The sequence below is a fragment of the Oxyura jamaicensis genome, chromosome 6 (genome assembly GCF_011077185.1).
Source record: "Oxyura jamaicensis isolate SHBP4307 breed ruddy duck chromosome 6, BPBGC_Ojam_1.0, whole genome shotgun sequence".
NCBI classification, from domain to species: Eukaryota; Metazoa; Chordata; class Aves; order Anseriformes; family Anatidae; genus Oxyura; species Oxyura jamaicensis.
Window position 1 is genome coordinate 4,375,854 of NC_048898.1, and position 26,942 is coordinate 4,402,795.

At 36.2% G+C, this 26,942-nt stretch overlaps 1 protein-coding gene across 9 annotated transcripts in view; it reads left to right on the forward strand.

Moving 5' to 3' along the window:
- CTNNA3 (catenin alpha 3) overlaps positions 1-26,942 on the forward strand; it is a 457,011-nt gene that overhangs the window by 220,026 nt on the left and 210,043 nt on the right. Inside the window, exon 1 of one of the 9 annotated variants that reach the window (XM_035330605.1) lies at positions 17,475-17,521. The exons of the other annotated variants lie outside the window; for them this stretch is intronic. Coding sequence (XP_035186496.1) covers positions 17,507-17,521 — 15 coding nt within the window. The 5' untranslated portion in view covers positions 17,475-17,506. Of the gene's footprint in view, positions 1-17,474; positions 17,522-26,942 lie in introns of those variants that run through there. 9 annotated transcript variants of the gene reach the window in all.

Here is a 26,942-nt window from a genome sequence, read left to right on the forward strand (position 1 = left end):
TTTTATTTTATTTTATTTTATTTTATTTTATTTTATTTTATTTTATTTTATTGCTTCAGGTCACTTTCAGAAAAAATGTATGTAAGCAATAGAAATCCTGTATGCTTCACTGTGTCTAGAATATATTTCAAAAAGAGTTAAGTGCTCTCAGTGCTTTACAAGTTTGTAGCCTCTGCCACCCTTTGCTAGTGTTTGTCTTTTGCTTTATGCACAATTTGCCTGGTGCCATATGCTACTTCGTTGTCAGAGGCTGGCTGGAAGTGTTACATGTGTCACTAGTTGCTTATTTTACTAGCCACAGTTTAATGCAAAACCAGTGAGCAGAAGCAAAGAAATCTGCTTTGTTTCAGTCCCTATTCTTTCCATTGCTGCTACTCAAGAAAGAAACTATGTATGAAATAATTTATGAAATCATTAGGAAGCTTCTCATGTTCTCAGACAAACATGGCATTACTGATTATGGACAGTTGGACTCATCATTTTATGGAGTGATATTTCCAAGAGTGGCAGTCAATAGGCCTATCAGTGAGGCAGATAGGAACATGTATGTCAAAACAATACTGTCCTTCAGCAAGTAGTTCTGATATGTCTTTCAGAAGCCGTTATTAGGAGCTTACTGGTGAATTTAGGAGCTTACTGGTGAGTTTCATGGTTTAACACTTAATTGGGAGTACGTTTTGCTCATTTCTGTTCCCAGTGGAATTAATCACTGCTTTTATTTGTATCTAATTTGAGCTCTGCATGATTAGAGCAAGGGTCAGAGTTAAATATTTTATGTAGAGTCACCAATGTGTAGTTTTACTCCTGATATCCATGGCAATTCATCTATTGTATTTTATACTAAGATTCCATGTATGCGTTTTTAATTTAAGCATTCCTAACTTAAAGAAGTTGAGAATATGTGTTAGACGTGCTCATGTGGGCTTCAGGTAATACTTTTAAAAGATTGGTAAAAATCCAAAATGGAAGTAATCTGTTGATTTGGAGTCTAAGGAAAGCTACAGGAGTTATTGCTGGTTTTGAAACAACCTGTTAATCACACCTCAGTGCTTTCATTGACATGAATAACTGGGAAATCAAGAAAAAGGGCTGCTGCCTCTCCTGAGTTTTGCCATTATCAAGTGGAATCGGTTTTGGCATTCCTTAGTCAGCCATACTAGCCTCCTATTGTCTTTCCTTCCCCAAGAAAGGGAAATATTTAATGTAAAGGAAATGCTGTATAAATGTCTCTGTTAAATGAAGATTGCATTCATAAGACAAGTGCTGTGTAAATAACACATAGCTAAAATTAGTTTGGCTCTGGTTGCTGTGAGAGGTATATACCATTCAGTCTAAAGAGACTGGCATGAAAAATGCTTTTCTGTTATAAGTAGCTATCCCTCATACTATTGAATGTCTTCATTTAGGGTTAGGGAGCTGTGCTGTAAGACTGTCTTCCATTTGCATCTTAATTAACTTGGAACTGAAGCAGATAACTTATTTGACATTCTAAAGGGGAGCTTTTGTGTCCAGTTACTCAGGATTAGTATTCCATGGGGAAAGAGGCTGAGATAATGAGATTCTCACCACCTTTTGAAAAGTCCCTCAGGTACTGCTTAAAAGTCTTGTTTGCAAGGTTCATTTCTGCTAAGTAGTGTGAGAATATAGGATGTCATGTTTCACCATTCTCAGCTCCTTTTTAGATCTACAATTAAAGGTCAGTTTAAGCCATGTATATTCATCCATGTTACGCTGCTGAAGTACTTTCTGTGAGTCCGTGTGTATCCAAGTGCACTGGTACCAGTTTGTAAGGTGTCAGCCCTCAGGTTCGGCCCGGCCTGGTAATAATGGTGTACCTCTGTGATTTGAGGAGTTTCCTGCCTTCCTGCTACTCCTTTTAAACCATATATAAATAAAGGTTGAATCACTTTCTAATGCATAAAGAAGTAAATAGACATCAATTTGATATTACAGGAATTTCGCTATAGCGTACAAGGGAGGAGTTTTGTTTTTCCTGAAGGTTGTTGCAAGATGATATTGCACTGGATACAGATTACAAGGGAAATGCAATAATCCTTTTATCAAAATAGTTGTAGTTCCCATATAACCATAGCTGAGACAATAATTAAGTTTTCTGACAGCAGTCAGTCTATCTGTGCTCACAGTATTTTTCTACTTGGTTCAAACACTGCATAGATAAACAGTTTTATATGACTTCAAAGCAAATTTCAGTGGCATTCCTGAGTTGTTCAAAAGTGCAAAGCTTATTTGCACACTGCTAGAAAGGAACTGATAGAAACATGCATCACCATTGGAAAAATTAACATAGCGTTTTTCAAGATAATATAACATTCATGAAAATTCAATGCACTTTTCTCTGTAATGCATTTCCTGTGAGTCAGAACTCTTGTTTCAGTTGAGCCAAATAAGGATTGTTCCATGAGACAAAGCAAAGCGTTGTATTTACTGCTGTATCTAATGGTTTTATCTCAGTCTATGGATTAAAATTATTCTTGTTTTTCAATAGATACTTAATAAGAATTACAGGGGCAGTTGTTAAGGAAATTTCTATTTTTAATGTCAAGCTTCTAACCCTGTTGAGTTTAACAGATCAGATGGAAGAAAAATGTTTAAAGGATATTGTTAAGTATTCGTGCAGTCTCTTCAAGGATCCATTCCTCATTCAGTAAACACAAAATAAAGTTAAAATATGCTTGAAGTTCAGCAAATAATTACAGCAAATAGATAAATGGTATCCATTTTATTAATTCAAACTTTGTCTAACAATGAGTAATTCTGCTATTCTCATATCTTCCAGTAAATAATAATTATATTTTAAGTCTCATTTTTAGTTGACTGTTGACCATGTTGGTTTTCATCTTATGAGATGAAGGTATGTTTTCAACTTTGTTTCCGTAGGACAGTATCTTATTTTGCTGCCCACATGGTCACTATTGTATGTTAGCCTACCTTACTTTTACCACCTTTAAACTGGGAACAGCTTCTCCAAGCCTATTTAACTTTATTTCCCACCTGTATTTGAATTGGCAGTACATTTTACTAATTTAAAATGATGAGACTTTCTCTGCATATGTGATTCTTTCTCAAAATCCTGAAATCTCTCCTTTATAAATTCTTGAAAATTCTTGTTATAAATTACAAATATGGGAAACATACTTGGTAAGTAAAGAGAAACCTGTGCTTCCAGTCCTTACATTTTTAACCTTGTAAAGTTTTGTGTTTTTTCCTCCTACTTCAGACTGTCTTTGAAGATGGTAGTCAGTCATGTATCAGCTCTTCAGTGCTTTCTTTAGTGGCCTTTTCTTCAAGAGAGGGAGCCACGGAAATATGAAATGGAGATTTTTTCTTCTGACATAAGGACTTCTTGCTGTACCGAAGGTCTACCATAGTGTCTGTGCATTGTCGACTGTCTTTGAGGCTGACATGCTATCTTACTCATAAAGTCTCAACAGTAATGTTTGTTAATGTGGAACAAATAAATCAACAAAATGAGACGAAATGAGTATGTTATCACTAAGAAACACTTCTCTCCAAATAATTCCCTTCCTTACAGTTATGTCTTGTTCCCTATTGGGCTTTTCTATTTTGAGTTTTTCACCCAAAGGAGCATCAGCTGTGACTCTTCACATGCTTTTGGACTGCTCAGATGGTTTGTGCATCCATATAGAAATTAAATATATATACATACTTAATAGGAACTGCTGTTTTAGTAAATTGATATCAGATTTTATGGTGTGTATATTAGAAATTGACAGGGAAAGTTCACTAGTTTTCAATTTTTTCCCAAAAGTATAGCTGAAAATCAAGGATTGAAGGTTTATTTAACAAGGTGATGATTTTCAAAATGAGTATAAAATTGTTTCAGCTTATTTGAAGTATTTCATGCTGATAATTCATGAATGTTTTATTTAGTTTAAATATATATGCATGGAGAGAAATGGGAATTCCATAAATAAATAACGGATGTAGAATATTAGAAGTAATTGTTGTTTTTCTTTGAATTTGAAATGTTTTTCATTTTCACCTGCTGATCTGATTTCCTTTTGGATTCTTGTAGCAAGACTCAAAACTTCAAACATATTTTATGAATGAAAAATTTAGACTGATGCTTTCCCACAAGTCATTTCAGATTAGGATAAACAGCACTTTAGCAAAGATATGATTAAATAGTTAATGTATTAATTTAATGATATTATGTGTTTATGTAGAACCATGAGTTTTCAATATATTATGCTGATTTGAAAAAAAGGTTCTGTAAACACAGGTCAATGAGAAAACTAGTTTTCATAGATAACATTGCAATCTGTTTTTAGGTGAGTTGTCTGCTTAGGCAATTGAAATAGATTAATTTCTTTAGCGATTAACATCTAGAAACTGTTTAGGCATGTCTAGAATTTATTGTAATTTATTATTTATCTTGGACTTCAGAAAGTTGAATATATTTTCTTTTTACTCAGCATTTTTCCAAATTAGCTATTCTGATTACACACAGTAAAAATTACAAAACATATTCTTGAAACTGTAGGGACTGGAAAGTAAAGTTAGGAATCCTTCCTCGAAGTAGGTTCACAGCTGTGGGTATATTCGGGCATTTGTCTGTATTGGTGTTCCTTTTGACATGAGAGGTAGACATGTGCTATAGTTCTGATGATAGCTTTGCTTAGGAGGAAGGATAAATGTTGGAGCCAGAGATTATCCTCTTTGTTAGCACCAGTTTCTCTCTACATATAAGGAATCAAACCGCAGTTTGATTTGAGCCTCATTGGTACTATTTCAAGTCTCTTTCAGCAAGACTGAGCCCAAAAAGCATACTCTGTTGTGTTTTTCCTTTTTCTCTTCTCTTCCCTTCCCTTCCCTTTCCTTCCCTTCCCTTCTCTTTTCCTGGGTACTACAGTCTCAGGATTTGATGAGATTAGATCTCTTAGATTATTTTGTAGCTCAGCTTCTCTGATGTTTTTCCCTTCTTTTCTCTACTGTATATAGAGAAGCCTCCACAAAGCAACAGCCATTACCACTTTAACAATATGGTCTAATTTCTGACCAGTTTTGCACATCTTGTTTTTTTTGTGACACTGATACACTTGTCTTTTTTTCCGGATGAAGGCTCCTGCAGCTGTTATTTGACTGATTCTGTGGAAGCACTCCTCATAGTTATTTTCCATTACATTATTATAAAGTTACAGTTGAAGCTGTGGTTGGATGTGCCACGTGCAGGATTAGTTACAGGTTCTTGTGCTAGGAAAGGTACTCAGAAGCAGAAACATGATACAGTTGGGGCAAGGAATATCACTGCACTTACTAAGGAGGAACCATTTCATCATTTGCGAACAGTTGATTATTTACTGAAGCTCTATGGAAGTAGATGGGATTAGGGACAGAGAAGGATTAGGGTTGTCTGTTTTGGGTTGATGTCAATAGTACTGTCAGAGTGAGGGTATGGCAAGTGGAATTTGTTGTTTGGGAAGAACTAGGAATATTTGCTGAGGTCCCATCCAAATAAATGTTTTTATTACCTATTCTGATATTATGTCATTTGCAGATTAAACCTGAGTGTCTGTAGCCACAGAATTTTTATGTAATTGCCATAACTTTATCAAGAAAGGCAATAGCATATGAAACTCAGAAGTGTTATACATTATCATTTGCCTCTTTTCCTGTGTTGGATTTTCCAGAGTTCTGTAATCACACAAACATGTTCTGAAGTTAAAAAATGAACAGCTTTGATTTAAGGCATAGCGTGGTTAATATTCCTTTCCTTATTTCTTCTTTGCCAGATAAAACTCCCACCACTTCAGTGTTGCCATGCAATATTCCCCCCCCCCCTTTACTGATGAATCATTGAGATTAAGCATTTGTTAAACTGCACTTTTCAAATTTCTGTTGATTCTTTTTCTGCAGTTTGTATTCTGAGGGGTACTTGAAAAAGTCTACATTTTCCCTTTTTTTCAGTTCAGTAACCCAGCTTGAGAGCTACTCAGATTTTCTAGGAATAGTTTTATTTAAAGCAGTGCAACCTTAAAAAATCTTGCAAAGTGGTGTTGTTTTTTATTTATTTTATTTTATTTTATTTTTTCTCCCCATATTGTACATCTCTATTTGCTATTGAGCTTGGATGAGTAATGGGGAAAATTCACACGCAATGTTCCCATGTTCCTCTCCTCCACTCAGTTCCAAAGCAGTTTCTTTTCTTTGTCCCTATGCTCTCATCAGAGAAGATATATTCTTTTTTATAATTACAGTCTGGGGTGGAGTTTTTGAAAGTTGTTGTTTCATTCCCCTTTTTTCCCCATATAGAATCAGAGAATCATCAAAGAATCATTTAGGTTACAAAAGGCTTTTGAGAGCATCAAGTCCAGCCATCAACCTGACCAGGAAGCTGAATGGCATTTTACTGCCTCTGCAGGAGCAAAGCATTTATACAGCTGGTTGAGACTAACGGTAACGGTAATGCAGCTACTTCATATTTGTTCTATGTTAAAAATGCAAAGGTGGAAAGCTGTCACCTGAGAGGAAGTAATTTGTTGCTGTATCAGAGTACTTGACTACATTTAGATGAGGAAACTGACATACTTGCTACAATGAACTGGTAGTGGTGGAAGCTTTACTTTGATCAGTCCAAATCCAGCTGTGAGTGCTGTTGTCAGACATTTAACCAAATCCAAAATTTGGTAATTTAATATTCTGTACATAATTCTTCTGAACTCCACTGCTAGTATGGTTTTCCTGTAGTCACTGAGGTGGATGTGTTTGATATTCTTAAATACTAAGTGGCTGCTGATTAGGGTTTTTCCATAACACAAACTACAGGACATGTACTGATGCCCTTTCCTTGTTGGGAGTTCACATAATCTTTCAGTTTAATTATATCATTTGGGTATCCAGAATAAAAGAAAAGTCAGTTTCTGAGGTATTGATATATATGCTTGATTTTGAAGTCTCTGGCTTATTACTCTTTTCAGTCAGGTGTTACATATTAGGCATTGCAGCTCATCATGGCTAAGGATCACAAAAAGTGTAATGCTGTGTTAGGCAAGAGTAGCTAGCATACTGTCTGCATTTAGGATCACTGAATGGGTAGCGTTCAGGGATTGAAAGACTCTCGATTACCAATCTTTAACCCTTGCTAACATCATTTAAAAATAAATATGATACAAATTCTGTGTAGGTCTTTACTGCATAGATTATTGGCTGGAGTAGTGACAGTGGACAATACACAGGTAGGGTTAAACCCAGTCCTAGGAGTTTATAATCTCACTGAAGAAAGGACATGACAAGTGGTTTCAAAAGACTGGAAGAGTAGAAAGTACGATAGTTCTTTTTGTAACTGTGATTGCATAGGCTAATTTCCCATACAGCTCAATGATTAGACAATAGTGAACCATATTGAGTTTACTGGAAAGTTGTAAGTGGTGCTGTTAGTAAATTGATGCTATGAAGCCATCACATCAAACAAACAGTATCTACAGTAGCTTCACTGCTATTAGAATGGTGGTGCTTCAGTTTCCTAGCATTTTATACACTGATAAATCATGGTAATTCACCAGCTTCTACATGAAGGGTGAACCATAGCACAGATGAGAGAAGCATATGAGACAATTGAGAGTAAACAATTAGAGAAAGGGAGAAACCTGACTGTACTATGGATTTCAGAATCAGGATGTTTACATCTTTAATAAACAACTGTCCACATTCTGTGCTGAAATTTTTGAGATATTTCCTTGGCTTAGCTAAATATTTAGTAGTGTTGTTATTAGCAGTTTTTTCAGTTATAACAGTTTATCAAATGAAATGTTCATTTCTCTCTCCGTCCTCACTGTTTTACTTAATGATGGCTTGTAATGGAGTTAAACTATTTCCTTTATTGAGTATGGAATGTGTTTCTGCATAAGGTCTCTTGTAGTCATCCTACCCAACATCGCATTGGTTTTCTTCCCCGCTAGTTAGGCTTATGCCAAAAGACAGCTTGGGACCAGAAATGCATGGTGAATCCTTCTGCATAGAGCAATCAAATAACAAAGAGAGAGGAGGAAGACAGTAAATAGACTTCAGCAGCATACACTGTCTGGATGGACTATAACGTAGTCAGGCTGGGAAGGTACTGGATACTGCATGGAATATGTTAAACTTCAGATCAGAATGTTTAAAATTCATTTTGTCCTACAGCAAGAAGTGGTCTCTCTTTAAGGGAAGCTAAGATTATTCAATGGGAATAAAAGTTTTATGGCAAAAATTGTTCCCTGAGGAGGAAAGGAATTATAGGAACATAGAGTCTTGCTTTCCAGTCTGGTCTCAGTGGGAATGACACCTTGTAAAAACAACATTTGTTCATTTCTGATTGTGTATGAAAGTGATTTATTTGGACACTTTTGGTGATGCAACTTTCAGATTTCAAGCAAATCGTCTCCAACAGTGGAAGCTATTTGAATTGAATTTCAATTAGAAACATTCTGTTAGAAATCTGTTACTCAGAATTTTGCTAATGCAGCAAAAGGCAGTTAATTCCTCAGGATTATAGAAAGGTTTTTCCTTTAAAATAAGCACACAAAACGTATTTAACTATAGCCTAATAAATAAGGAATTAATAAAAACTCATACATCTGCAGAATAGACTTAATTTGTTGTACTCATTGTATTAGCACTTTCAAATGACATTGAATTTTAAAATGTATAATGTTTGCATGCATTCCCAGAGATTGCAAGCAGCTTAACATTATTGCAAAGTATGGGCTGATATCAATAAAAGAAATCAGTAGTTTTACTGTTTTGTTTAGATTCTGAAAATCAGATGTGAGTACCAAGATAACTGCATTCATATATTTTATTGGTAAATTCCTCATATGCACAAATGTGACTCAGTTAATGACAGCCAAATGGTTCGATGCTCAAGTGAGGTACTGTAGAAAAGGCACTTTATCAAGACGTTTATTTTTCTTTCAAGGAAGATGTTATAAATCACATTGACCTATTGATGATAATAAATTATAGCTTTAAATGACACCAGTAGTAGAAAAAATTTTAAGGTTGGTTAACCTGAATGTAATTTGCAGCCATCACCTCTGGCATGTTTGCAGCTGCTGCTGAGGTGACACAAGGAAATCAGTGATGAGGTACAGCTTCTAATCCACAGTGTATCTATGGGATTGGACAAATGCACTCTCCCTGAAGGTATACTGTATTTTCAAAGTATTTAAGAACTAATTAGGGGAAGGATGTGTGCTGATCTTCATGCTTGCACTGTTTTCAAATAGAAATCCCAACTCCACCTCTAATTGATTAATATCAGTTTGGGCAGCACTATATGGTTTGTGTTAAGCAGACTTATCTGTTAAATTAATACTTGGTATATGCCTTAGCATTTAGGTAAGCTGTAAATTAATTTAAAGTACTTAAGTGTTTTCTGTACTTGAAAAAGTGCATTTTGGTTTACTGGTTTGGCAAATTACCATTGATTAAATAACAAACTTAGATGATTTCTACTAAAAGCCAGAGAAATAGAACTTTGTATTTTATAGAAAATCTTCAATATAAGCTCAGATGATCCTAGAAATCCGTGTCACTTCAGTGAGCTGCTTTTCTTAAATCCTCAGTGGGCCAGAGGGCACTAATTGTGATCCTATGGCTAGCCATTCCACATCAGCTCTCAAATGTTTATTTCATACTCAGGGCCAACTTCATTTTTTAGTAGGAAGAGTTGCACTTCTGTGCATTGTGGAAGAATTTAATAAGGTTTAGGATGCCAGATTTGAAGTCTCTATTTGTCAGTCATTGCCATTTATATTTTAACTGTATCAAACTCTATCACTGTATTATCTGGAAATTTTGCTTTAAAGCAGATAATTTTTTTGGTGCTTGATTCTCAACTGTATGGTCTGGAAATGAAATGATAGGAAAAAAACAGGGTTTATGAGCCATTTCTAGCAACTGAGCTGTTATATATTTTATAGAAACAAACCTGTAAATGCTGTGTGTAAAGTATGAAAATATTAGCTTCAGTATTTAGCATTTGAGTTTGATGGGCAAATAAACACACAAATGTTGCAGAATTCTCTACAGAATTGTCATGCCATAGTCAAAACATGAGATGTAAGTTACAGGAATGTTACTAGTAGGTTGAGCTGAGATGCTGAAGTTCAGAAATACACTGTAAAAGTATAAATGATCATGGTAAGGAGGCTTAGGCTAGTGCATTTCAAAAATAACTATACTTACCAATTTGTGTTTTTTGTTATTTTTTCAGTCAGGCATAAGTATGAGATGATGTATGTATGTGATAACTAAAATTAATTTTATAGAAATGGAAACATTTTCAAGTAAAGTTGGTCCTTGGAATACCACAGTTACGAGAGGTAGCAAGAAAACCAAAAGCACTTATACCTCTGGATGCCACTACAAAGCACGACACTGACTCAGAACTGAGAGTGACATGTTTTGGAGTGACAGCAACTGGGCTTGTGGGTTGCAAAGAGGGAATGGTTGAGGAAAAGAGAGATTGGGAGGTGAGATTTGTGAGCTGGAAGCCTCAGAGTGGTGAAAACAGAAACACGAGGAATCAAAACTCAGAGGGATAACTGAGAACTGAAGACTATATGGCAGGATAGATTGGGAGGCAGAGTGGGAGGAATAAGGTTTATTTGGGGGTAATCTGTCCATATTAAAGGAATAAAGAGCAGGGATTTTGATTTTCATAACTGGTACAAAACAGAACTGAGATCCCAAGTGAGTGCTGCGGTGATGAGAATACTTATAAAGAGAAGTTACCTTGGGGACAAATGCTTCTGCTGTTAACATCTATAAACCAAAAGACAAAAAGTATGAGTGATCTAGTGAAAATAAGACCCAGTTGTTTAGAAATTGAATGCAACAACTATAACTAAACTATTATTTTTTTTTCCCACCAGATTGGACCATCACAAAATAGCAGGAAGGGCTGGAAGCTACACTTGTGTTTACAATAGAAAGTTCTTTTTTGGAAGAGCTGTACATTGCATTTAAAGAGGGTTAACTGTTGACTTTACTGAAACCTGTGGTTTAATCAGAGATCTAGATAAATACAGGAAGCATAGAGCCCTGGTGAATCCAATCTCCAAGACATACAGTTCCTTACATATGGAGAATGAACTCTAAGTAGTGTTGAGTGAGTGAGGTAGGTGTACTACAAAGAGGAGTGACTGCAGGAGGGTCAGTCTGTGTGCACTTATATAGGAAGCAGTTATCCAAGGAAGAGTCTCATGTCAGTGAAATTTTTGGCTTTTGATCTGAGGTCTGATGAAACAGTCCTGAGCGGGAACCAGGTAAATGGGCTACCCTGAAGTCTGCCAGCAGTCTTCTTTGGCCCCATGGCACCTGCATTATCACTCTCCATCTGTGTGAGGGACCAAACTGCCATACCAAATCTATTCTTTCATCTGGTGGTCAGGCCTGAAAGTGAGAGGTTTGTGCTGAAAATATGTCAGGCTGGGTCATGCTATCCTGAGACACGTATCTAAACTCTGAAGTGAGGGGAGAAAAAAGATGAACTGTGTTTTTTACTTCCTAATGGCTACCTCTTGAGTATCTGTTCTTTTTCTGCATCGTGTTTCTGAATTGTCCTCTAGGAACTTGTCTCTTTCTGATGATTATATAGGGAATGTGGAGTGCCATCACTAAGTGGCATCTGACTTTGTGCGTTGAGAAGTTCACTTTGTGCCTGGAGAAATTCACATAGGTGTCTTGATTTAGCCTGAGATTCCTAGTCTGCAGCACAAAAGGGGTAACACATATTGGGATGAATTCTGTTGTGCCTCCATTCAGTAATTCTTTGTTTAAACCTTGCAGCTGTTTTGAAAATCAGAATGTGTCTGTTTGCTTGAATTATTTGCAATTTGTTGTTCAGGATGTGCAGCTGGCCACCTAGGTCATAGAGTATTGTTTCTTCTTGTAGATTCAGTGACTAACTAAATAGTAATGAATTATTTATAGCTAGCAGTAAGACATTTTTATTCACTGCTGCTATAAATTCCTACTAAGAGGTGGATACCACCTCTTTCTCAAGAAGTCACTTATTCTGTATATTGTCAAGAGGTAGAAGCAAATAATATAGAAAGTATCAGTGTGTACTTTTTCTGTCCTACACTCTTTTCCTGTTTGTGGTTGATCACTGTCAGAAGATAGGATAAAGAGCAGCTGTGGACCTGTGGTCTGATCTCTTATACATATTTTAGTGTTTATACGAAGTCCCAGACACTTGTCTATATACCTTTTTGATGTGGATGGGTTTAAAGTAACCCATTTAATGGGATTAATGTTTTTGATGTTTAATGGGTTTAAATTAACTGAGTTATTTGGGGACCATCTCAAAAAGCTTTGCATGTGAGCACAAATATATATGGCATCATTTTTACAGGTAGTGTTTGTATTAGATAGATCAGGTTGCTCTTTCAGACAGATTAATTAGATAATTAGATTATTAGCTTAATAATTAGATAGAAAAGTTTGAACTATGGCAAAGATTAATTTTGCCTACTTGAGCATTGTAAACCAACTGAACAGTTCTTACTAGACTTGTACTGTAATCTTAGAGGAAAATCATACATTTTTCTCATGAAAAAAAATCAGTGGATTGGAAGTCTGGGAAACAGGAAGTAACGTTTTCTATTTTTATATGATTTTTCATTGAATTTTAGAGTAGCTGAATGAGATGAATCAAGCTTTTTAAAAACATACTCGTTTGTCACATACTCATTAGACTCTTTCCTTTGGTATTTATTAAGAGCATTCCTTCTTGTCAATGAAAGGCTTTCTCGCACTAGTCTACTCCTGCACTGTATTATAATGCAGTATATGTCCTTATCAGACACAGCTAACTTCTTTTCAAGGCAATACATCTTCTGTTGTTGTTTGAGAGAAAAAAAATGGGGGGATAGTAAAAATACAATGTCATTTTAATGGTACATTAAAATTGTTTATTCATATGTATTTTAAATAATTGGTTACTGCATGAAATAATTTGCGTATTTTTATATGCTGCTATTTAGATTTTATGGAATACTCTTGCAGGCAATATCATTAACACAACTCTAGCTGCTCTTACTGAGCAATGTAAAACCATATTTTTCTGGTAACAAATCCTCAAATAAGATTTTTCTAATGTTGAAATTTTGTTCTAGCTTGAGACTAAAAATACATGTGTATAGATTTGGGTGAACTCTAAAACAATACTGTACACATTGTGCAGGTTAAAAGGGATCTTTATAAGCAAAATATAATTCCTTCTAAAAAAAAAAAAAAAAAAAAAGGAGAAATATCGTATTTACATCATCAGAGCAGGAAGTGAGAAGGACTCATTAGTCTCTGCTTAAATTAAGCCTGTCCCATTGGTTTCCAGTGCTGGTTTCACTTCCTGGTGGACGAACGTGAGACCGATATGAAAAGGTTCTCATATGTTTTTGGTGTGCAAAGTTTTACTGAATTCCAAAATCATCTGCTATGCTACAGCTTATTTGACTGGACTCCTTCATACTTAAAATTAAAACATTATTTTAAATGTTTTCCTAGCTTGGAAAAAAGCTCAGTGCTTTTATAAAATCCAACTATTTACCTTGGTATCTTAGGAAAACTAAGGGTTAAGTGATTACATTGCCTACTCTGGGTCCCCCCTTGATAATTTTTGAATTGTTGACTGATTTCAGCCAAATTTCTCTGAATATTGAAGTCACTACAATGAAGTACAAAAAAATCAGTTGTTGGTTGGAGGAGAGAGGTCCACATTAAAGCTTCCGAGGAATATAAAGTAGTTATGAGACATTAGCTATAGGCGGAGTCGTCAGCCTGTTAGCTGGTCAGCATAGCTGCATGGTTAATCAGCACATATCTAACACCAGGCTTCCCATGCTGCATATGTTTAATGAGTAAGACAAGTGGGAGGAAGGACTGACAAAATGGAACAGGGTTTTAGGCATATAATAGAAATCCATAGGAGATCACACTTCTTGGGTGTTCTGCTCATTTTTCAAGTGCCTGTCTGGACTTACATGTCCTTCTCAGAAGGGCCAAGTTGATGTGCCATAAATATGAGCTGTTTTTTCTCTCACTAGGTTCACATCATAATTCACATCAAATTATCTTGTCTACTGTGGAAGTATTCATATCTTATTCTGTAGGGTGTTGAATATATGGTATAATAAGAAAAAAATCAGAAAATATTTTTTTGTGAGAAACATCAGCAGAATATACTAGTTGGTATTATTGTAGGATTTATAGATGAGTCTCAAGGACATTCTAGAAACCTCAAAAAATCAATTTACTCTTCAAGGTATTCAGCATTGCATTTGTTATGATGATCTGGTTTGTTTTCAGTAAACAAGAAATCCTTATACATTAACTGTAGCAATGTCAATGTGTTCTTAAGTATACCAGTCATCAGCTATGTTATGATCTCAAAGGTAAGAATACTGATGTGAGAGCACACTTAACCTGAAGGAGTGTGCTTCTTTCCTTCTTTCATATATTATGCATGTTCTCTTATTACCTTTATAAAGGAAGCAAGGTGAACAATAAAAACCAGATACCTCCACCAGCAACATGAAAGTACTTTAGTGAGGTTGGTGTGTTCCTTCCACTGCTGACTAAGTTCTTTGATGCAAGGCACAGTTTTTACTTTGAGTGAGTGTGTGTTCAGTGCTTAGTATGCTGGGAGTATACAGCCCTTCTAAAACCAGATGTTACTCCTTACCTCTAATGGCACTACAGAAGTGTATCTGAGACCTTTTGCAGTACACAAAAATGACAGTAATGCATCTAGAATTACTTCAAATTCATCAGATGCACTCAAGAAGCATTTTAAGTATCTGGAAACTTCTGCTGGGTTCTTGAAGTCACCCAACAGAACCAGGATCCCCAAGTCTGGAGGGGCCAATTGGCATCTTTACATAGGATATGTGGGAGCTGCGGCTACTGTCCTGGTCATTGCAAATCTCCCAGATGAGTAGTGAAGGCAGGATGGTAAACTTTGTCTTTATTCACATGCGACTATTTTTCAGGCAGTGGGATGGCCCCAAATTAGGTGCAGTGAGATTTTTTGCAATCTCTGTGATGGAAGGATGCTGGAGAGGAAAAGCCTACATAACAGACCTCCACTGTGGGCTCTGGCTTTTAAAAGATATATAAGCTGTGAACATGGACTTAGTAATTGGAAGAATTCAAGGACAAAGAAAGCTTGAGGAAGAAATGAAAACAGAGAATCACAATTTCACAGCAGATGAAGTGAAGGTAGCAAAAGAGAAGCCATGCTAAATGTAATCAGGCATTGATTCCCTGTAGGGAACAACAGAATAGGCCATGCTGCTGGGACTGCTTGCCAGTTACATTCGTAGTCAAAGTATGCATACAGCTGTTGTTTTGAGATAGCATTTCTCAGTAATGTGCCATTTTGCTTTATTCCTGTGACTGGTGAAGCGATAGCTCGTTTATTTGAAATCCATCAATGTAAAATGTATTGCAAACAAAGGCTGTGCATACTGTCATGTTATACTTATCCCCATTTTTATAGTCCCTCTGCATAAATACGTACACCCTCCTGCAGATTGTTCAGTCAAGGGCTTGCACATGAGTCACTTGTAGAGTACACCCGGCTCTTGCTCTGAATAATAAGCAAAATTAACTTAATTGTGTAGAAAAATACATTATTTATGCTGGCCTGGAATGAACTAACTCAGGTCTTCAGGGAAAATGTACTGTTGTATCTTGTTGGATACAAACAGAAATGTATGTGCTGATGACTGGCAAGTGCAGTTTTCTGCCACACCACATCATGGAACTGTCTACCATCAAGCACCCTCAGTTCAGCTCTGAGGAAATAGCTTTTGCCCAGCTGTATTCCTGCTGCGATTTGGGGAGATGCAATTGGAGGTGTCCTCTGAGAGATTACTCCATCACTGGAGGAGTTAGGACCTTCTGCTGCTGCTTTCAGACTTCAGCCTGAAACAGATGAAGAGCCAAACACAGGAGAGGCAATGAATGTTAAAACACGAATTTAATCTCTGAAACTGAGAATATAATATCAGGCTGATTTTTGAGGAGTATGGTAAATATTCTACCATAATTTAATCATGCTATTTTCCTTCCACATTTTTAATTGTAACTAAAGTTCAAGCTCTTTAGCATACTCTGCAGGAAAGCAAACAAACAAAAAACCAAAAACAAACAAACAAACAAACCAAAAAAAAAAAAAAAAAAAAAAAAGATGAAAGTAGCAATGTGTTTGCATAGACAGATACATGTTTTCTGTCTTTCGTCCCTTTGGATCTGTTAACTTTATCTCTCTAGGCCAGCTGCTTTAGGTTAAGCTACACTAATTGTGGTAATGTCTATAGAAAATACCGTAAGATACATTGTTGAGAATTTAACTGTAACAACAAATAAATAACCTTGCATAAACAGTTTATAGCAGCTAAAGTGAACACCAAAGTAGCTTTTAAAATGAAAATATACCATACTACCCTTGTTTTTTTCAAGTATAACGGTGAAAACCAACGGGCATCTCTAAGACAGAAAAACTTCACATATCTAATTGCTATCTGTATACTGCTAAAATTTCTAGTTTAGACACGACCTAGTACATAACAGACTTTTTTTGGCTAGCAAAATGTTTGTTTCTCTGACCTAATGATAGGCAGTAAGTGAGATTTAAAGCAAATGGCTTTACAATACAAAATAAAATTAGGATTAGCTCTGAGAGCAGAATTTAAGAGGTATGCAAAGTATCAATCTCCGTATTGTTTACTCATTGGCTTTTTATCAGGTAAATATAATTTGCTGCTTTTACTGAGGTAATACTTGCTTCCAGTTGCCATATTCTATCTTGGCTAAGTTACAGATTGTATCTATAGTTAAATAACATTTTTATGTTAGCAAACAGCCACAGGTGAAGGTTTTATCATGAAATCTGACCAAGGCTTTTTGCACAGAAACTTGTCTTGGAAACCGATGTTTTTTAAAAAAAGAGGGGATGGGAGGTGGCACGATGATGGGTGAGGGGTAGCCACTCCCTCCCCCTCCTCAACAGGAGGAAGGTAAAATATAGGATGGAAAAACTTTCTGGCTGAGACAAAGACAGGAAAATTCCTCACCAGCTATAACAGGCATGGGAAATATCTGCTCCACCATGGCCTCCCCAGGGGCTGTGGGGGTGGGGGGTCCCTGTTGTGGCTCCTAGAGCACCTTCCTGCCACAGTGCTCACAGGGCTCTTTCTCACAAGTTTTACCTTCACAGCTTGCTGTCATGGGGTGTTTTGGCCCTTTCTGAAACCCTTTTCCCCAGAGGCACCAGAAGTGGCCGTGAGGGGCTCAGCTGTACTCAGCAGGTATGGGTAGGGAGCACGGTGGGGGAACCTTCGGGAACCTTCTGGAACTTTCTGGCAGCTGCCGTGACTGGCAGAGGGCAGCGCCACCTCTCCTCACAGAGGCCTCCATCCCTGCCGCTGCTCTTGAGACGTGGACATCTGCACTGCACGGCTCGGCATGCTTTGAAATGGCAATCCCAAAGGTAATATTGCAAGTTTTTTTGTAGGTCATAACAAGCAAAAGATTTTAGTTCTGAAAACTTGTAACTTTGAATCCTCATTCCTGGTTTGAAAAGGGACTTAAAAGCAAGAAAATGTTGACAAAAACTATGGAAACATGAATACTTTCTTGTAACATTTATAACTGGAATGGACAGCTTTTTACTTTTTTAAAATTAAAATTGTGTATTTTACTTTGCTTACCAGCTGGTAAGGCTGAGGTACACTGTGTTAACGAGGAGGCAGGAGCTTTGACTCAGCAGTTGCCTCCTGTTCGCGGCTCTCCTGCCATGCGTGGGTCCTGGGCCTCTGGGGGCCCACCTGGAGTTTCAGTTACAGAATGAACTGGACTTTGTTTGTTTGTTTGTTTTTGGACACAGAGTGTGGAACTCACTTTGTTTAATTTTCAGCATTTCCAGTGTGGTGATCTGCAATCTGACCTAGCTGCCTAGGTTCACATCACAGGGCTGGGCGGCTGAGTCAGTATGTACATTCTGTGGAGTCTACAGGGATGCATCTGACCAAATGAAAGTGCCGTATATATGCTGAGTTCAGTTGCCTGTCCTCTTTCTCCCCTGGCACATTACTCATTCAGGCATAGATACCAATACTGTAGATACCAAGAATTTGAACTGAGTAAGAAACATGATCAGATTATTCTGTATTGCTACATGAAACTTACCTCATTTTGACTTGCCAAGCACTGATGAATCAATAGACCTGGTTATTGAAAACAGAAGACTTCAAAATTAAAGTAGAAAATAAAAGATACACTGTGGTCTTTCAGAAATTGACAACAATAACTAGGAAGTAGATCAGTGCTTTTAATTTAATTTGTTGATTTATGCTGTTAAAGATCAATTAATTTCATCAAAATATCAAAGGCTGGAATAGAATTTAGAAGATACCTAATCTTTAAATTCCGTATTTAGATGATTCCTTCCTCCCCAGAACTTGTTGTCAAATGCTAAATTGTAAACAGAATGCAAACAATACATTCTGAGATCTCATAAATGGGATGGAAAGTAGGTATGAGTTGTTTGAGGCTAGCCTAAACAAGATAGGTTGCTTTAGAAAGAGGAATTTGCGGTTTTGAATATGACGCTAGGTGTCCAGTCAGTATTTATTCCACTTCTATTTTACCTTCTATGCATCATGTAAGATAGTCAAAGAGAGAGGTCTATGACTGTACCAGTCAGCTAGATCCAACTGGGAATAAATCCCAAGCAATACACAAATCATTTTTAAAATAATAAGAAAACAAATTTAAGTTTTATAGTGGTTAAGTGCAAAATTGTGAAAGCTTGTTTTTTCCCTTCATCCAAATTGGAATAGCTGTGAACCTAGTCATAACAGTCCATGGAGGAAAATGAATTACCAGGTTAGAAACAGAACAAATACAAGAAATAAATAACCACCATGTAGTGCTATAAGATTTGAGGCCTAAAGGCTGAGAAAATTAAGGGAAATTTGGCTGTAATAAAGGTACTGTATCATAGTGAAGTGTAACAGAATTGTAATGTTAAGTCCATTTTGTAGGAACAATAAAAAAGGCCTAAAAATGATTTTAAAAAAAATATCATCCCATGGGACATTGCAAGTAGGTCATACATATATTCCTTATTCTTAATAATAACTTACTTTAAGCAAATCTATTTGACACTTACATGAGTAAATCCCCATTAGGCATATACCAGTACTAAATTAGGCCCTATATTTACTGGCAATCTGAAACATTGGAACGTGCCTATGTTTATATTTTATTTGTGTGGCTACTGCTTCTGAAGGAAACGATTCTAGGTTTCTGAGAACCTTTTTCATTGTTGAAGCCAGTCAAAATCTGGTCCAGACATATTTCTGTTACTAGCAAATATTTTTATGTTACTTTAATTGCGATAAACCGTATTTCATGTGCATGTCTTATAAAATGAACCACAGAAGCAAAGTATGAATAACATCAAGACTGTGCTTTTCATACTTGCTTCATATGAAGCACTGTATTACAGGATTGTCCTGCTGAGTTCATTAACCAAGTCTTGGCTGATGATAAACATTTCACAACTGCAAGTATGTTTGCAAACTTCATAATGCCTATCAGTCCAGAGTTTATCAACACAAAATGTGCTCAAAGTTGGCCTGCAATCTCCATAATCATATGCCTATGGGGTAAAGCTACTCAAAGAAACAGTGAAGCTACGATGCGTGTAGGAGAAAAGGCATCCCTGTTGTCAGGACAGTAAAGCAGCTGTGAATGTTTCTGTAAAATGTGGATGTTTCTTCTGTAGTCTTGAGACAGCAGGTCATACAGCCTCAATACACAGCTTCGGCACTGGAAAATGAAGGCATGTTTGTCTTTGGCTCCGTTTCTGGAAGCACGTTCCTTTCTGACATTTAGTAAACCACAATGCTTTGGAGTCGCAAACACCAGTTTTGGTCTTCTCAGCATACAGCAATTGTACTTTTTCCTACCAGGTGATCCACCTTTGGGGAGGAGATGTCATTGTACCGAATACCCCAACTGATGAAATGTTTTCAATTAGGGAAGGTATTGATTTGACACAGTTAATAGATTTATGTGTGTATATATATATATATATTGCTCAGCCTTTTTAAAATGTAGCTTGAAACCTTAAGTTATTAGTGACCCCAGAACTGCCTACACTGTCAAGGCCTTATATTAGTTCACGGACAGAAATGATCAGAGGTTGTACAATTCAAAAGATCGGTTCATAAATTTATAAAAATCTGTATAGATTACATGTTGTGGTAGTTTAATGGCTATGTGTGAGTGGTTGCCTTCTTAATCTCAGGCTGTATGTTACTGCCTTTTCCATTCTCATCTGAATTTTGTATGATGAGTTTCACAATGCAGATTGACCACGGCATCCTTGAAGTGCTGGGAAGAAAGCAACTGAGAATGCAAAAAGTAAGAAGAGCTTATGGGATTATGTTGTACATCCTTAGAAAATGTGAGGAAAGCTCAGACTTAGGAACGTGCAGCTGTGTTTGGTATACTTTCAGTAGGGTATATCAACTGCAGTTGGAAAGGTGGTACTTACTTGTATTTATTGGCATCCATGTTTATTACCCTAACCCCAATGCTAAAGACTGTGAATGTGTGAAATGAATTAACTTAATTCTGAGTTTTATTTCCTAATGTGAGAGAAGAACAAATCATGAATGATAGCTTACTGTGCTCTGACCTGCCTTTGGACTACAGTTTTATATCTAAACAAAGAACTGTCACTTCAGAGATGTTAAATAAGATTTATTCATCCTCCAAACTATCAAACAAAATAATGGAAAATGATTTTCACTACTGCATGTTTTATGATGAGCAAGACAGAAAAGAACGGCACTGCTCATAAAGTTATGTGATGTACACCATTCTGAAGACTTGGAAAAAACTTGCCCATCCATCTTGGAAAGATTTTGCTATAATATTTAATTTGTGCCTTGGTTTGTGATGTGCAACAATACTCCAGCTATCTCTGTTTCTTTTTATAGCCCCAACTCCATAACATTTGCAGAATACATTTCTGGAATTTATAGAGGGTCAGCTCAGTAAAAAAACAACACTGATTTGTAGATCCTTGTTAGAATGAGGAATGGAATAATTAATTCATTCTTCTACTGCCACACAGAGTTAGTTGCAGGTTAAGCAGAATAAATGTGTTTTAATTTTTCTAGTTTGCATGACCTGCAAACTATTTTGTTTTCCAACAGTGAATTAATTCCTCCCACAGTTACATTGCTTTTAACTTTTCAGTGGCCTGATATACATAAACTGTTAAAACAGATTTCTAAGTGTTTGATTTTTTTCTTTTCTTTGAAAGTTTTCTGAAATGATTATAAGAGTAAGACTTAACAGCATAAGCACAAAGCTAGGGAGTTGCAGAGGTAAATTATTTGGATATTTGGTAAAATAGAATGATTCTGCTTTTGGTAAATTGAGGTTGTTTTTTTCAGTTTTGCATGTCTCTTCAGTTTGTTAAGATGGTTAGTTAGATAATGGCAGCCTTTTAGTTGATATTACAGATCTGGTTGCATTTCATTTTCTTTAAAGCAGCAAGTTAGAGGAACAACTGAAATCAATGGCCACTGAGTTTGTAAGGTGAAAGCCTGGCTTGTACTGGGAGACTTTGGGCTGGAAAGAAAATTTTCCCCTTGTTGCCACAGTTGGTTACTCCATGTATGTATTCAATCTTGTTTTCAAGTATAAGTCCTTTGAGCTAGATAGCTTTTTTTAAAAAAAAAAAAAATTTTTTTTTTTTCTATACCTGGTTTTGCTATTGGCCTGAAGGTGGCGACGGCCAAGTAACTTCACTGTTTTTTTTTTTTTTTTTTTTTTTTTTTTTTCACCTGAAAATAAGGAAAGAATACTTGATTTCCTTACAAAATGCTTGACGCAAAGCTCAGTATAAGAGCTAATTATTGCTATTGTATTTTACAGTCCTTCCTCTTCTGCAGCGGTACTTGGCACAATATAAACAATACGCTACATTAGAATAATCGTATTGACATAACTACGTAGTATTTATAATGATGATTCAACATGTGTCACCCAAGTCACAGAAGACCTTTAGGCAGTAGATCTGATTCTTTTGCAGAAACAGTAAAATAAGGCAACAAAGTAATACCACTGACTGAGCTGAAAATGCCCCCCAGGAGTGCCTCTCTATGCAGTTTTTAAACAGGGGGATGGTAGCTTTCTATTCCTGGTTCACTAAGTTCCCGTTAGCTCTTTCACATGACGAGTGCCTGAAATTGTCTTATTTCTGGGCTTTAAAACACAAGAAAATATAGTTGGAGAAAAGCTGTTGATCTTGTTCTGCTGTCTAGTTACTATGATTTTGCTCAAGTTGAGTATTTGCTTTAGATGTCATGAGAGAAATAGGAGCAAAGCTCATAATGTGATTTTAATCTTATCTGTGTTTACATAGGGTTTTAACTGGAGTGGGGTTTAAAAGCGATGTTAAAAGTGTGTGTCTCTCTCCAGCATTAGCGAGATGGCTTGTACCACTAAGCTTACTCTCTCGATTGTAAACTTCATAGCTGAAGTGCTCTGCCTTCATATTAGACCGAGCTGCCTTACATTTCCAGTTTTCATGTGTATTACAGCTGGGCCAGTTATGTAGCAGGTAGTATCTATATTATTTGTTATCTCTGGACAAGCTTGTGTTTGTGTCTGAAGGAGGGGTTTCTCTGAGTAATAACATGCCACTTGTATACTTAAATTGTTTTTTTTTTCATTGTAGAGAATTGCCTTTTCAAAACTAGACACTTCATAGAATTGTCTCTGAATATTGAACTATCCGTGTTTTTGGTCTTTTTCCTTTTAAAATACCTTTCTTTTATGGCTAATAATACAAAATTACCTATAACAAAAATACTCTTGAAAAAGCAATGGCATTTTTTAAATTGAGTTAGAAATTGCTTTAGAAAACGCAAGGAATTCACACAGAACTTAAGTTATGATTTTACTATCTGTGGATTTTCTGTGATTTGTTTTTTTTCCAGTGTACTAAAGAATTATTTTAAATATTAAATTTATGTTAATGAAAAGTCTGTAGGAGAGAAATGATTATATATAAATGTGCTTACCTACATGGATGTATAAAGAGGTGAATTTTACTGAAAGTTAAAGGCATCTGAGAAGACGGGCAATTGCATTCATTCTGATTCAGCAAAGCCTTGTACACATATGTCTAACTTGGGCAATCTCACCTCTTTCATTAGGCCTTTTTTTAGTTCTGTTCCACTGTCCATTGAAGTCACATCACAGAAGAAGAAATACACAGGACAGGAACAGCAAGAACCACATGAGATTTTGAACAGGAAATGTAGTTCTCATAACAAATATAGTTTTTGTCCTTATATGATGATGCTGCCCATGTCAAAATTTGTATTTTGTCTCTGGCAGGACACTGTCACACTTCACACTTCAGAGTTGTTTTCTGAACACTGATTAAAAGTAATGGCCAAATGGCTAGATCAGATGTGTCCTTTCTTCTATTTTTATAACCACTGAACACACTGTATGTTCTGATGGAGATGTGGGGAGCCAGTGAAATACCCACCTTTGTAGTAAGTTTTATTGATACCAGTTTAAGCATGTAAGCAGGTACATTTTGAAGTGGTCACCTCCTTAGTCTACAGAGAACTTGATTTATTCCTAAAGGCAGTTATATTAAAGAGAGCATCTGAATTTGTTTTTCTAGTGAACAAGCAACTACTAAGGGACAAAAGTGGAGTATACTGAATGTGTGTGTTTGTGTGTAAGTATATGTCATTTTCTTGGTTACTCAAATGTCTAATCATGTCAAATCAGCAGCAGTGCCTATGTTAGAAAACTTCTAAATCATACGCTATCAAATTAAGCATGCTATGGCCACTTGTGCCTCTTAAGAAAAATCAATTAATACTGCAAAGTGAATAACAAGTTCCAAAGAAGAGGGGAAAAACAACAACAACAAAAAAACAGGATAACTTTATTTCTAGGCAGAATTTCAAAACTACTAAGATGAATATTTTATTTTGTTTAAAAAAAAATCAGTGGCTATATTTTGTGAGACCTCCTAGTGGTTCCAAAAGATTATTCCAAGTATTTGTCCTGAAAAAGAAGTAATGAGCAAGTATTTACTGCTGCTCTTTCTTTTTGTTAAAATAAAAAAAAAAGGGGGGGGGGGAAAAAGAAAAGAAAAAAACAAACCCTGCATATTGAGAAGAACTTGTCTAAGGCTGAACACATCAGTCTGGTTGCAAACAAAATAGTAATTACGAAACACACTAAGATTCAGAAAGCAGATACTTAAAGGGAAGTAATAAATTGGGGGTCTTATTTTCTGATGTGCAAAAAAAATGCACTTCAGCTGTGTTGCTGTTCTATTAACAATCATGTTGAAACTATCTGGTATTAACTAAGACAGTACGTGTGATGATATTTTTTCCATGTTTCTGTCTCTTGAAGTGGATAACTATATTACAATATTGATTTTTTTTCAAGCTTGTCAAGAAGAAAAAAAAAAAAAAACACAAAAAACAAGCAAGCAAGCAAGCAAACAACAACAACAACAAAAAAAAAAGGAAAAGAAAAAAAAAGAAAAAACAACAAAAGCTACTGCTGGAGCCTTTAATGGTGCCCACCACTTTCTCAAACAGTTTCAGAGTTAAGGCTCTAGTATGTGTGGGTACTGGAAAAGAGGAATTGACTTGAAGGGACTTGATGTTAAGTACTTTATCCAAGGTGTATGAAGCCAATGTTTCATCTGAGCCCGTGGACTCCTTAGGGTTCTCTGGCAATATCTTCCCCTTTTTCTAGACTATATCTCATTTCAAATGAGAAGGCAGTTTTTACATCGTTGAATTTTTGCATTGGCTTTGGAGATCATAAGGGTATTTTTGGACATGCCTTTGCACAGATTTATGGAAGCATGACATCTTTGTGACTTGGTTCTTGAATTATGACTTAAACTGGCATTGGTTAAGAGACTTCAATCTAACAGTTGTGTAGTTATCTTTATAACTATGGAGGAATTGCTCAAAGTCCACTCACTCTTGTAAAGGTAATTTGCACCACAGAATATTCAGCTAGCTGAGATACTGCTGATTGAGAGATTCAGCAAACAAACCAAATGATAAAGGAGTGGGAGCAGAAGTTGAATTCCATCCCCTACATGAACAGCCCTGCAAATTTCAGTGGTTTCCTTTAACAAACAATATGAGCCTGGCAGGTCTTTGATGTAGAAGTGCTGCAGTGTGACTGAGTACTGGGAACACTTAAAGAGTACAGGAACGGACTGGTGTATTTCCTGAATAGCATTCTGCATCTCTTTGGTTAATCAACTTCAGCTTCGTTGTTGTTTGTTCTCCTCCCAGCTATTTTTTTCGATGTAACACAAGGAATTCCGCAGTTATTCCTGAATGGCATACTGAACTTAGTTAAAAATGTTACCTTTCAAGAAATACTTTGTAATGAAGTGAATTTAAAATATTTGCAGAAGTAACAGAAGTAAAAACATGATATGCATGTGAATGATTTGGAAGAAAGGTAATAAAATAGAAATTGAAAGGAAACTAGAAAGGGCAATTAAGAGTGAAATGTTTCAAAATGATAGGGAGACTGTTGGAACATACCATGTTAGAGGCCCACAGCAGATATATAGTACCTATCAGAGAAGACTTTTGAAATGCTAAAATGACTGAACAATTATGTGAATGTAAGTACAAACTAAATAAAATCACAGTGACTTTAACAAAGAGCATGCAGAAAAGCTTGCAAGAATAAGGTGAAGAGACCACTCTTTCAAACAGTTCAGGTCCAGGAAGTCACAAGAAAGTCTGTAAGATAAGCTGGAAATGAGTGGAATATCTCAAGAGAATACTCAATGAGAACAAGTTCATCCATGTTTGTTATAAAAGTGGTTGGTAGGACTCTTACTCCTACCTTTACAGCAGGCATCAGAGGTCTGCCTCACGAAGCACAGAAAATGGTAATAAAACTCCAAAACTCTGTTATTTCTTCTACTAAAGAGTGTTAGCTGAACTACTGGCTGTGGAGTGTAACAATGGTAATAAGTGTCTCTACTAGACTACTGGTCCTGCTGTTCCTGTTTCTGCAATATGTTTCATATATCTAGTGCCATGTAGCATTAAGGCAATAGAGATGTTTATCTCAAGAGTCTTGGTGAGAATCATAGTTGTTAAACATCGGTGTAAGGCACAGGCAAGCTAAATCTACTGTGGAGAGGGAACTGCGTAGTGTTTCAAATGACTAGACAGTTTGAATTTTTCCAGGAAGTGTGGTTTCAAAGCCAATCCCTATCTTCTCTCCCCCTTGGAGACTCCTTTATTGCCAAAATGTTAAAAACAAATCTATTAATGCATTTATAGTTATATCACAACTTCATTTGCTGTCAGAGGAAGTTATTATTGTGTAGGCTATTTTTATGATATTCACATTTTCTTCCTGGGTTCAACAGCCTGGCCTTCTGGGTTTTGGCAGCATGTCTGCTGAAGTCCATTATTACCCAGTCAAGTTTTCAAGGAGCTAAAAGAGCCTACTAAATAAAACTTGGCTATATAAATGCACTTTCCTACAATTTGCATAAAAACACTTGTAATGTATCCTGCGAAAGTGTTTTAATGCACAGTTATGAATACCACAACCGTGATGTTGAAACATCAGTACTTCAGAGTAAGCCTAGTACTTACAGTACAGTCTTATTCATGATACACCAAATACCTTATAATAGCTCAGTTAAGAAATTCTTCTTAAAGATGTAGAAAATTGTACAGTGTTTTCTTGCCTAGTCTTCATTGTTTCCAGATAAGTATTATAACTCAAATTTTACAGTAGACTAAAGATGAACATTTCATGAAAATCTCACAGCGTTAACTACTGTG